Raw genomic sequence first — 13,988 nt, forward strand, 5'->3', positions numbered from 1 at the left:
TCGTACGTAAAATGAATTGAACTCGTTCGTCTTGAGACAATTTCCACTCCAGTTTTAAATGTCATCTGAAAAGGAAGAAGAATAAAAATAGATATTAATAATGATAAGAGATAAAATATGAACTTAAAGGATAACCAATTAAAATGTTTTAATGCCAATGTTAAAATAAATGTAATAACCCTATGTGCCCTGACTTTGGGACCACTGTATATATGTATATGAACACGATTAGAGTCTGTTGACAGCAAAAAGTCTATCTTTCAAGGGATACAAGAGGCACGCCATCTGGTGTAAAGTGTAGTGTGTAACACAATTGTTAAATATAATCGGTCATCATGTGCTTACTTGTGTGATTGCCCAAATATCAACATTTGAATTCCCGAGTCTCCATAAAACAGGGGAAGCACTATATTATTGGTTCTTTCGGTAAAGTCACCACGTAGAAGGGAAACAATAAAATAATAAAACATATAAAACAGTTTCTTTATTTCAGTTTATTTATTTGGTATTGCCCTGTGAGCCATTCGGCTCTTGAATCGGTTGCAACCACAACAAACAAACAAAACACGAACAAGAAACACATCTTAAAGTGACTATGTTCATCTGTTTACATGAGGATTTATGATTGTATAACTACGTGTGTCGAGCAGGTCATTCAAACAAACTTAATAATAAGTAGTAATAACAAACATTTGAACAACTAATATTTTTACCTACCGTGTTTTATTTTTTTAAGTTCACCTGCTGTACGGGGGGGGTGTTTAATTTTTCTCGTAATTTCATTGGCTTTAACGTTGCGTTTGTTTGTTTTCTTTAAGTCGGCCAAAAAAGTCTCCGTAATATGCGTGCACGTCGTCTTGCCCTGGCAGCTACGGAACCGGGTCTTGTTTTTTTTTTCCCCCATAGAAGGCTCGCCCACTGCTCAGCATGAATCTCTTATGCTCACCACGCAATCATCTCGCAACGCACTCGCCATCCCCACATCACCATTGACTCCTAGCCATCTTAGAAGAGCGCATTCCTTACCCTCACGCCTCTGGCCCTGCGATATTTCTCCTGCGATGTCTGGCCGCTATTGTGTACTTGTGTCCACGTGCACACAAGCACACGCTTCATTTTGTATTTGTCTTTAGGCATGACTCTGCGTCCCAACAGTGTACCAGCACTGTTGGGTGTCTGAGTGGGAAGCACACTCTGAGCGTTACACATCATTGCGGAATAGTAACACAACGCAAATTCACGTCGTCGAGAACCTTTGAAGGCATCTCAACCTGTCTGCCTAGAATGTTACACCCCGAGGAAATAAGAATGCTGCAGGTTTCGGGATATGATCAGTTTTAAATGTCAGCAGACCTTTGTCGATGGGACGGCCCATATTTTTTTTTTGTAAACGGCTGAAGGCTAACTGACACCATTTGTAAATGGATGGTAATCAGCTCGGAGTGACTTTGAATAGGCTCACAATTGCCATTCACGTCTGACCTGTATAAAAATGTACACCAATTATGGCTCAATATTCTGTCAAGACCTAGTTAAGAGTGCATTGATTCTACACAATTAAGTAACGTTGTGTTACCCTGTCCTTTTATTATTTTGACGGAAAGTCATCATAATTCCCCCATCATCCCAGTGGGCTTATGTAGCCACCAGCAAGGTTCACGGTTGTGCATACAGCCCCATCTGCCTTCTGACCGTCGGCAAATATGCACGTTAATCATCTTTCTTGATAAACTTACACCCCGCTCACCTGAGTTTGGTGAATACATGTGAATTCACACGCTTGTATGCTTGTATGTTTGTATGTTGAACTTCCTTCGCACCATACGTAGACAACCATGCTAATTGGAGGGGCACGAGAAGGACAAAAAACAAAAAAACCTGTCGCCTCTGCATACACAGACGCGGTGGTGAGATGTTAACTACCTCGACTGGTATACAGGAGGTCGTGGGTTCGATCCCGACCCCGACGTCTGTATATATATGTAGTGTGCATGTCTGTCCCTGTGGTCGCGTGAATTTTTCTCTGGAGTCCTCCGGATTTTCCCTCCACATTTAGAAACACGCGCTCAGAGTATTGTAAATTTCCGCAAGGGTAGGCCACTTCGTTGAGCTGTCATTTGTGGCCAGCTCGCTTCTCAAAGACAGCTCTGCAGCTCATTGGGCCTTACCTGGTAAAAAGAAAAAAGAAAGAGCTTTAGTTTATAGTTTTAGAAACTCCCCCTGCCCTTCCCCCACCATTGTGACCCACGATTACTGAAATCTTCTGCCTCCAGTCAACATATCTCACTCGTCGAGGCAATGGCTGGCGTGTGTCATACGTGACATAATTGTAAGGGTGGTGCTTTTTGAATGGATATTACGAAGCTTTTAAGACACTTCATCTAACCTCTTCAAATGCCTTTACTGACATGCCAACAGACATTATAAATACATTTATAACTCGCATTATGTTTACAACTTGGTGAGCACATGGGGAAGGGTGGAGGGTTATTTCGAGGACACGTGTCAAGGGGCAGAGTGAACTGTTAATGTTGTACGCTTTGTTGAGATTTCTCACAATTGTGAAATTGTAAATAGATCTGCGTTCCATGTTCTTTCTTAAAAAAAAACGTTGGCGATCATGGCCATTCTTCCATTTAGCTCCATCTATGATATCACTCAAGAAACGTTGCATTCGTTCAACATACGTACATACATTAGACGGTTGCATCCAATTGTTCAATTTGCTGTTGTAACTTAATGTGCTGCCTTCCCCGCCTTCTTTTGCCTATAATTTCCACAGTCAACACATTACATTCAGTCTCTTGTTTTGTCATCACGTCCAAGAATTATAGCTCATTCCCCATGCATATGAATGGTGAATACTTATTCACGTACATTGCAGTTCATTTTAACTAATATGGGATATCACATGATGGCACAGGACAGGGCAACATGGAGAAGGTTGACAAGCACAACGGCCCAAACGAGTGGGACAAAATGCGTGGAAGAAGAAGGATATCACATGATGAAACCCTAACGCGAATGAAACAAATATTGTGTGACTATTATTGCATTGGGGAAAACCATTTAATATACATTTCTAGAGCCCATAAAAATAGTTCACGTAATCCGATTGTCATGTTAGAGGAAATGGATACATTGTAATTTTTTTTTACTCACTTAGTTGTTCCACCCCTGACATTTTTACCCAGCATGCCACTGAATTGGCTTCGGGTAAAAATGAAACCATCCGACGGCAATAATTCTCAGTTTGCCCCGCACTGTAACAATATTTCATGCCTGTAACCTCTCATAAGTGCATACTTGGCGAGTTGAGCGAGTGTTTGGAACGATGGCAGATCTGTGTCACTGGCATTTCCATTGCCGTGATGTCAGAAGAGATGGGTGCTTATTAAATGCACACTTTGGCCAGTCCACGCTGCTGGCCCACTGAATTGCCTCAATGCGAGCGCTCTCTTGGCAGCGGCCCTGATTGTGATTGCGTTTGAGCCCCCCTCCCCCCCCCATTTTACCAGCTTGGAAGCATCTCCCACCCCCCCCTCCCCTTCATCTGTCTCAAAACAAACCCCTAGGTCTGCAGTATTTCTCTCAAATGCTACGTTGCGCACGTTATCGCCGCACGTAAACAGAACGGTAGGGAGAATTCATTCGTCTTACATCGTGCTTGGGAAAGTCGCACGTGATTAATATTGCGCATTTATTTTTTTTTTATGAATTTCAAGGCGCTCGGCTCAGCCTCCAGTGTCGTTGCCAAAGCTCGGCGCTCGCGCCGTGTAAGGTAGGCGGCGTTGGCGCTCGCGCCGTGTAAGGTAGGCGGCGTTGGCATCGCGCCGTGTAAGGTAGGCGGCGTTGGCGCTCGCGCCGTGTAAGGTAGGCGGCGTTGGCATCGCGCCGTGTAAGGTAGGCGGCGTTGGCGCTCGCGCCGTGTAAGGTAGGCGGCGTTGGCATCGCGCCGTGTAAGGTAGGCGGCGTTGGCATCGCGCCGTGTAAGGTAGGCGGCGTTGGCATCGCGCCGTGTAAGGTAGGCGGCGTTGGCATCGCGCCGTGTAAGGTAGGCGGCGTTGGCATCGCGCGACACCTCTGCCCTCCTGCCTGACCGTGGGAGGACCCTTCGCGGTCGAGTAAAAGCAACAACAACAACAACAAAAAGGGGGGGGGGGGTAATAAATGCCAAGGCATGAACTAACGGGCGATTTGTCACTCGTTTAATAGGTCAGAGGGAGACAAAGTTTCTCGCGTGCCCTGGCCGGTTGACGTGGTGCAGGCCTGCGTCACAGTGGGGGGTGCGGTGGTGGAGGGGGGGGGGGCTGAGAAGGTTGAGCTGGGAGGTTGGGAACTCTGCTTCATTTTTCAGGCTCATGTGGAGCTGTTTGCTAACCAGTGCTCCCCCTGTGTCCTCCCACCCCTTACTCCAGGCACCTGCACAATAACCAGATCCAGAGCCTTGGTGATCGTTGCTTCAATGGCCTGCACAACCTTGAGACTCTGTGAGTGCGCTTTATAATTAACTTTTTTTTTATCGTATACACCCCGTATTTCTTGGTAATCACTCGGCGCTTAAATGCCAACAACTAGCTCTGCACACCAGAGCCTGTTATATTTCAGGGCATCATTCTGCCTGATAGTACTCTCAGTATGTCGTAACCCAAGGACAATGATACGGCTGTTGCGCTCAGTACTTGACATTTGAACAACATTTACTCATATTTTATGCCACCATACGACCCTGCGCCCATCCAGGCACGAGGCTATTAGTTCAGCCAGCGAATGAGTGTGTGCTTTAAAGCCATACTGTGAGTCGAATACATCTGGAACGTAACATCAGTTAGTTAACTACCCTGCAGATGGCATTCATAATGGAATCTGAACCGTGGCACGCTTTGGAGACATTTAACAAAGGGGCACACAAAGGACGTTGCGCTTGCTTTTGTATGGAGCCGTCGACTCTGCCTTGATTTAACTCCTCTCACTCCTTGACAAGTTTAACGGCCGATGGCAATATTCATTATTGCGATATTAAAATGAATCCTCAACCATTGTAACGGCAACCGATTCAACGATGAAACATGATCATTTTAAATCGGGCCAGTAAATAACGTGGCTAATTCTACGACGGAGTTGGCGATTGTCAACAGTAAGATACGTATACAGTGTTCCCTGTTATTGGCCTTGCCCCGCATCTCCTAGACTACATTTGGTGCGATACAAGTTCAACATGCATATGTTATTCACGCACTTGCTCCGCGCGATTTCCGCTTCCTGGGAATCGCATCTGGAACGCTACACGACTGCATCGAGAGAGAAAGATAAACTGATGAGATAAACTGATGAGATTATTGACATGTATTTCATGGTTTATTAATGTATTTATCGAAGTTAATTTTCGGGGCCCAATTGTCATTATCGGCATGAAGCGCTATTCTCGAGCATCTCCGGGACATATCCCTCGCGAATATCGAGGTACTACTCAATTTCTAAATATGGAGCTTATGATAATGTAGAATTTTTTTTTTTATAAAACGTGGCACACACGTGCCACTTGTTTTTGGTTTATGTGTCATGCCCATCACGATGCTCACGGTAACATTTGAAACGTTTCGCACCCGACTTGAGCGGCTACAGTAATTCCCGTCCAGAGATGAGACCGCGAGGTCAGATGCAAGAGCTCAAAGTGAATTAAAAACTGGCTGTGTGAATACACACGGCACCTTGGACCATTCTGCTTTGAGTCGTCTATACATATAAAAAAAAAAATTGTGAATATGTGTGTCTGTTCAAAATGTTTAGCGTACTTCCCGACATGCAACAAACTTGTAATTTGTCATGTGGGTACTTTCCAGACTGTACACCATGCAAAAATTATAAAATTACACTTTGGTATTTTTTGGAGGGGAAGGGGGAGCTCAATAATGCATATATATTTTTTGCACGGCAAGTGAGCTGTGACGTCACATCTGTCATGTGACCCGCGCATGCGCAGTGCTTGGCGCGCCACGCTATGAACCCGGCGACCCGAGTTCGATTCCCGCTCACGGCCACCACCGGTGGCAATGATTTGAACCGGTCCTGGGCCTCCCCTAGGTCGACTCAGCCTCAAACGAGTAACTGCTGTGGTGTGTGAACATCGCCACTTGGGATACAAAGGCGGCCGGGCGTGGTGAATCCAAGTCCCGGGCGAAGCCGGGTAGTTAAGCTAGTATTCCTATACAGAGCTGCGGTGCCGGATAATTTGGATTTTCGTGACTGCTTCTCAAAGTGGAAGCTGACAAAACTCTACCATTTCTGGATATTCTGCTGGGACGGGGTCGAAATGATAAAATAACACACGGTGTTTACCGGAAGAAAACGCATACTGACGCCTATCTGAATGCAGAGTCACACCATCACCCCGCACAGAAATCTGCTCTTATCAAGACGCTCATTCATCGAGCTAAGAAAGTGTCAGATGGTGACAGTCTGAGAACTGAAATTAAACATGTTAAAGAAGCGCTGCAAATTAACGGTTACAATGATGCACAAATCAGCAGGGCATTGAATACCAAAAACCAAATAAAATAACGAGAGCATTGAAACTGCCCAAGTAATTGAAACGATCAAAATACCGTACATTGCGGGAGTAACTGATGAATCAAAACATCTGAGTCAGATTTGGCATGGTACATAAAATACAGAATTTAATATCTGGTACAAAAGATATATTACCGAAGCTATCTCCAGGTGTGTACAGGATTAACTGTACGTGTGGCAAATGTTATGTTAAGCAAACAGGACAAATGATCAGCACGGGACTAAAAGAACATAAGAGAAACTAGCTACTACTGACCAAGACTAATTAGATAATCTATCGAAATTCAAAGAAAGCAAAATAACTTTAACCGTTCGGATAGTTACGGTCTTAGTGCTGCGTGGAAGCGAATAATAAAATAATACATTATTTAAATGCATGCCTACAAAGGGCAGCGTACTTCAATAGGGATTACCGTTAGTAGGGCTATTTTAATAAACACAAAAGACAGGAAGGACAAGATCAAAGGGCTCCCATAATGCACATGCATCATGTACCTTGCCTCAGTAATCTCCCCACCCACCCCCCACATTGTGCAAGAGCGCAGAAGCGTGGTCACCACATCTACTCCTCTATGTAAGGAACGAAACATTAAGATTTCTCCACAAATCTGTCTGTCGCCTGATGAAGCTAGTTGTAATTACTGGCGAAACGTCATACTCACATTGTAAATGTTGTGGCTTGGCTCTCCAACACACCGGTGTGCTGTACTAGTGACGAATTGGTATGCTCTGTTTATGTGACAACCCTTACTAGTTGGCTGTGTCGGGTGGTGGAGGGTTTTAACGACACATTTAGATATTTACGCGATCTAACCCTAAAACCTCTATTATGGATGATATTGGTCGCGAAAGCCTACGTGTTAAACGAACTGATTTTAAATGTATAATTTCCATATAATTTGCATTACTTATACGCAATCGACTTTAAAATGCAAGATTCTGTGCGCGTATTTTAAGCAGAAGAATCCCTTTCAAGAATCAACGATTACAAAATAAAACAGAAATGTACTTTAGTTTTGACGATGCAAAACCAAAAAAAACACAAAATAAGCAGACTGTAACGAACAATATCAGTAGACCCACGTTCAACGTTCACAATTTCGTGAACGGAGCGCATATTTTTTCATGCAACTCAGCGGAGGTTCAAGACCCAGCTCCGTGTCGATTGACAGTTTTGCTGGAGCAGGTGCACTGTGGAAGTAGTCGGTTATTGGACGGCTACATAATACGAATGGGAATGGAGTTCCAGACGGCGGGAGCATTTCACGAAGAAGCGACGGTCAGAGGTCACGGGGCCATCATTTGGGGGGGGGCAGGGGGGCGATCAACAGATCAAGAGACGTAGTAATAGGTTTTACCCTTTTATCTGGCACAAAAACTGACACCTTTATACAAGGGATCATGTTTTCAATAACCACAACACAAGCAGTCAAAATGCAACCAAAAAGAGATAACTCTGATAATGATATGCACTGTCTTTGAAATTGATTGGTCCACACCCGAGACAGATTTTCTTAGAGCCTAGTCTCCACTGGTGTTGGACCAGAAGACACCCAAAGGCGTACAACTCAAAAGCAGCACACTATCAGAGTATTGAAAGCTCGGGGTAAGCATTTACACTATGAGACCTCCTTTGCCAGGACTGTGCAGTGAACGGCGGTGGTTTTCTGATGGAAAGGAAGAGCAATGTCGCAAGGCATTGTGGGAGATACAGAAAAGCAATGGCACCGACTTTAGGACCCGGCTCAGGAAGCCCTTTCACGCGAGAGTTGAGCGCTTCGTTGACACCTGATGATATTGGTTGTAACATCTAGCGAAAGATCGTACACAAAACCCTCAAAATGTTTCCCGCTTTTCAACAATTCTGGTTTTTAGTTTAACAAAAATCACTTGGCATTTTTGTCCACTTGACAACTTTATTCCATTGGCTCTGTCGGGTGCTGGAGGGTTCTCGTGAAAAATTTTCATCATACCTACACAATGTAAACCAAAATAAGCCAATTAGAAATTCGCAAGCACGTTGTCCTCATTCCAGGACGATTTGCAGATTTTTTTGTGCCGAACTCAAAGGCTCTGATATACACGCCTTTTAAATTCCACTTTTGACACGATTAGCAATTATTTCAGAGAAAACAACGCAACTGTTATGTATATTTTAAGGTAGGACGTAAAATCGTACATTCTTAAGTCTCACACTTGACATGTAATTCGGATGTTTCCCTACATCTGTTTCACATTATCGCGTTTAAAATTTGACGTTTTCACAGTCCTGCTCGAATTAAAACGATCAATGGGTGTGTTCCCATGAAAATGACAGTTAACTTTCGATATGAGATTGTCATAAGCCACTTAAACAATTATTCGACGAAAAAATATTATGCAAACAAAAGCTTAGTACGCACATGGAGGATGACTTGCCAGTTCCACGATGCCATGCTGTACATAGTTTGACATTAAAAGTAATCAACTATCAGCATTTAAATGTATATCCCTGCATTGAAAGTGTTTATCACTTCTGTTCTCTCCGTGGTCGCGTGGATTTTATCTGCATCCGCTGGTTTTTCCCTCCACATTTTGAATCAACATGTCTCCTATACGTTTCACCGCTTCGTTCAGCTATCATTGGTGGCCAGGTCGCTTCTGAAAAAGAGCTACATAGCTCAGTGGGCCTTACTTGGTAAAATAAAATAAAAATCGCTTGAAATAGTAATAGTTTAATATATATAGTTGATTTGCTTATTTCGCTCACATAGTTAAGATGGACAAGTGGATTTCTTCTCAACCTTCTTATTTTTGGCAACATCAGTGGGACAAGCACTAGAGAGGATGTGTGAGAGCAAAAAAAAAATAGCCCAGCAACATCAAAGAAGATTGGTCTGGAACTGGGAATCGCACTCCCAGAAGCAGACGGGGCTATAGCCAGACAACAGACAACAGCTGGAATGTGGCCACGAGTGGGTTGCCAGCACATGCCGACCCTGTCGGTGTCACCTAGGCATAGAGTCGTGTACATCGAAAGTGCACATGTTGTTCTATTTCAGTTTCAATAAAGAATTTATATTCCGATTGTCTTATAGCACACCACGATGCAGTGTCAGAATACCGTACTGTAAATAAATGTCAGTAAAATTGCGTTGGTTGAAATGGCGTTACACTGCACCGTATTTACTTCGTATTCTGATGAGCTCTGAAGGAATCTGATGAGCTATGAAGCTCTTTTTTCACAGGTGTCAGAAAGAGAAATAATACAAGAGCAAGATAGAGATATATTTAACATATGGAAGTACACATCGCAATCGTACATCAATTCCTGCATATTTTTCAAGACCGACTGCAAGTGTGTGCAAGGCAACAAAACAACAACAATCCAAGACCACACCAGGTCTGTCTCAATCGCTGTGGCTCTGAAGGCACACAACCCCCATCGCGGACACAGCACCCCTCCAAATAAGGTTACGTCACGTGCAGTGAATGAAAACTTCTTTAAGATGCGCAAAACAGTGGTCAATTTGCTGCACGTCTCATATCGCGGTTGAGGGATGTGCCCGGCTGTTACCTGTGCTCCCAAAAGGTCCAGAGTGTATATCCCCTTGAGCCTCATCCTCGGCGCGTGCGACGCAGGAGAGGCGCAGCTCACGCGGCGAATGAACGTCAGGCCCCTACGCTGCGCCAGCGACAAGGGCTGCTCCTTGCCGTGAGCTGGCAACACGAAAGGGACGAAGGGCATGGGGATAATGTGAGAAGGAACCCCTTGTTCTTAGAGGGAACCAACTTCTTGTGACAGATATTGAGGAATGGGTATCGTCTGCTTATTTGTTACTTGTATTCTCCATTACTGAAGGACCCATTTCAAACAGACAGGATCATTGCCAGTAAACATCATTTAAACCATCATGCAAACTCTGATCATCCTCGCAGTGGCTTTTGGCGAGCCATTGAACAAAGGCAGTCAACTGCATCGCGTGCTTTCAGATGCGCTTCTGCGGCTGTCTGGAATGCTCTTCTGTCTAATATTAGGAAGCCACTTAAAATATGCACTTTTAAATCTAGATTGAAAACTAATTTCTTTAGACCTGCTTTTTGTCTTTAGTTTTTTTAATCTTTCCCCTGCACCTCCGATTAGCACGGTTGGCTACGTATGGTATGAAAGTAGTTCAATATCCATACATACATCTGGCAGTTCAACAGCATTGGTTCAAGCTAGTCAGACCCAGCTGATGAGCCACTGCATGTTGAAACTAGCCAAGAGTTGTATTGTGTTAAACCAATTATGCTGAATAGATGCATTTTCAAGAGGCCCAGTGGCTGATGGGATGTACAAAAATGTATTCTTACCATTCATGTGGAAGGACAGATCTGCAAGGAATATTATCTGCTTAGTTTGATACTTATGGAGAACCGAATACACATATTTGTAATTTGAATAAGGTGTTAGACAGGTTTCAATTATCGGTCATGCGTTTTTGCAGGAAGACGCAACATTTGGACATTTTGTAACGACTAATTTTCCTGCTGTGAGGTTGTTCAAGTTTACTGCTGTTATCGAGTGGAAGGTTTGTTTCTCATAACCTCTATTGAAAATATTATGTTAAAGAACCTGTGAAATTATTGACAAGCATAGGTAGTGCAGCAAATAAACGATTGTACATTGGTACTCATATACATGCCGCAGTTACCTCTGAAAATGTATATGTTTATTCTGCATGGAAAGTGTTACTGGATAAACGTTAATTAAGCATGCACCTTGCTGTAGCCAATGTTTCCTTTGCAAAAGAGCCAATGCCTCAATGGGCCTATATTTCAGCATGATGCTGCTACGACCGTCAATCATTACGATATTTCCATTCGAATGTGACGAATCTTAATGCCCGTCATCCGCTTTATTAAGAACGTTGAGTTGGTGGAATTTTATCGTAAACGGATGCGGTAGTTTGTTGGGCAGCTAGCTGGGTAGAACGCCGCGTTCACTTCAAAGTCCCTGTGCAATCTTTTTGATTTCCCAACTCCATCAATAAGGATGAGTGCAATGGTGAGAGATTGCGGAGACCTTGGTGACTCGAGCAGTGGTTGCGTTGACTGTGTACAATCGCGGTGTGACTGAGAGCCGGTTGAGGCTGTACAGGGAAGACGTGCGTACACACACACACACACACGAACATTAAATAGGGCTCGTAAGTCACAACAACTTCAGGAATAATGTTACTAACTAAATTATTCATGCACGATAGCGGGCAGCAAAACCTTAACCCAACAGAATAAAACTAACTTTGCACACGCCATGTAAACAACAATGCATTATTTATTCATCGCTTTGAAGTTTTGAACGTGGAAGAGCAACTATAGACAGATCAAAGAACCAAGGAGTCTGAGCAGCCTAAACGTTGACCGAAAACCATTGAGGAAGAGTTTAAATTTAGCTGCGAGCAGTTTGGTTTAAAATGCTTGAAGCTGAGGCATGTGAAGATATTTGTTCTGTGTCCTTTCAATAGCATTCGCTTCATCAAAACAAAAGCAAATCAGCCAGGGGAGGGATATACAGAGATTCTGGAATGCTTGCTCGATTTCATCTCCGCTATGCACACAACAAACACAGAAATACTTTCACTTTTTTTTTTGAAAGGGTGTGGGATGTTCAAAACAGTATTGCCTTTACAATTTTGATGTTCTCTTTCTGTAATGACTACAAAGAGCTTTCCGCACATATAAGTATACACACCACATAATATCGTTCGATAAACTTGGCTTTATTTTATTTGTATAGCCACATCTTAATTGGATTTAGCCAATATTACGAGTTCTTTTGTATCACATCCGCTAAATTAACTTTGTTGGAATATAATGCACTTAATTTAATTTGGCCAGTGCATTGAAAAAAATTTGAAATGTTATAAGCAATGAAGTAAAAAAATCACAAATGTAAATATTTTAAAAGCGCCTTGTTGGGCGACTACGGACAAAGATACGTTTACAGTTATTTTCCACGAGCAATCTTGGCACTATTTCGCATTTAACTGGTTACTGGATCTCTCGACACTAAAAATAATATTATACAGACATTTATGAATCAACTGGAAGATGGAGGCCTCGCCTTGACAATTCAGGCAATGTGAGTGGTTTGACCATACTTCACCACCCTGCTTCGTGTGGGTTCGTGAAGTTGGGGGATTGGGGGGGGGACAGTTCAGATATCACTCGCTACTGATGTGAGCCGTAATCCAGAGAAAAAAAAACCTCAATGTCACGTGATGGTTATCATGGTACATTAACCATTGCGCCACCACCTCCCCTCTAATGCACATCCATAATGCGAATTTAAATAAATAAATGCGATTTGTTAATATTGCTTTAAATCTCAACATTAATTTAAAAAAAAATTACCCTGTAAGATGTAAATGTGAGTGATCTACAGGTTCCCCCCCCCCCTCCATTAGCTTTAAAGTCACCCTTAAATAAACATAAAATATTTACAATCCTTCGTTACTTTCGTACATCTCTCACGCCTGGTAGCCAGGGGTAAAGGTGAATCTTGGGGAGACGTTGCACCTGCCTGATGACACCACGCACGCGCCGTGGCACCGACACCACCAGGGTGATATCGGTGCATTCAGAGTCACACGACGGACATCCACGAGCGGCAAACGTCTGTGCGTCCTGTGGGCACGCGTGCCTTCGTTGGAGCTGTGCGCCGTGAGTACGGACCGTTCGAGTGTCGAGCACTGATGGCAGGTGGCATGTACGATGTTAAACTTCTTTCGCACCCCACGTAGTCAACCGTGCTCGGGAGAACTCTGCGCAGAACTCTCGACGCGGAAGAAACTCGTTGCTGTGCTGGCTTAACGAGAGGTGCACTAACCGTTAACGAGGACATTAATAAAGTGGGCTACGCAGCTTGTTGAAAGGGGAACTTCAACATCAACGCAATCACTGCTATCTCTAGTGTTCGCACAATCACTGCCAATTCTAACACCAGCGGAATCTTTCCCAACGACACGAGCAAGAAAACGGTTACCCACTCATGGCTCTCTTACTGTCACTCGGACGTCTCCAATCGTCTGCCACTCCGAACGTCTGCAAAGCATGCTCTTTTTTTATTGTGTAGAGCACGTGCATTCTAAGCCAGAGTCGATCACAACGTTGAAAACTCGTGCGAAGCGTTGATTAGTAATATAATCAGCGTCTCCGATTGGACTGGGTTCGCCTTCTGATTAGCTGGTGCCTATATCCAGGCCCTTTCCTTACCATTCCTTACCATGCTGGAAGACTTTGCTATTTTTTCCTGGATTTTTCTGTTTGCGCATAGTCACTTTAAGATGTTTTTCTTGTTCATGTTTTTGATTGTTGCGGTTGCACCCGATTCAAGAGCCGAATGGCTCACAGGGCTATACCAAATAAATGAAACTGAAACCATGCTCAGTGCT

General features: G+C 43.6%; 1 protein-coding gene across 2 annotated transcripts in view; it reads left to right on the forward strand.

Moving 5' to 3' along the window:
• The window catches only part of LOC116939855 (leucine-rich repeat-containing G-protein coupled receptor 5), a 153,085-nt gene that overhangs the window by 107,525 nt on the left and 31,572 nt on the right, over positions 1-13,988 (forward strand). The window contains exon 6 of one of the 2 annotated variants that reach the window (XM_032948780.2): positions 4,419-4,490. The exons of the other annotated variant lie outside the window; for it this stretch is intronic. Coding sequence (XP_032804671.1) covers positions 4,419-4,490 — 72 coding nt within the window. The remainder of the gene's footprint in view (positions 1-4,418; positions 4,491-13,988) is intronic. 2 annotated transcript variants of the gene reach the window in all.

Source organism: Petromyzon marinus, chromosome 7, assembly GCF_048934315.1.
Source record: "Petromyzon marinus isolate PM22_M1 ecotype Great Lakes invasive population chromosome 7, UKy_Petmar_22M1.pri1.0, whole genome shotgun sequence".
NCBI classification, from domain to species: Eukaryota; Metazoa; Chordata; class Hyperoartia; order Petromyzontiformes; family Petromyzontidae; genus Petromyzon; species Petromyzon marinus.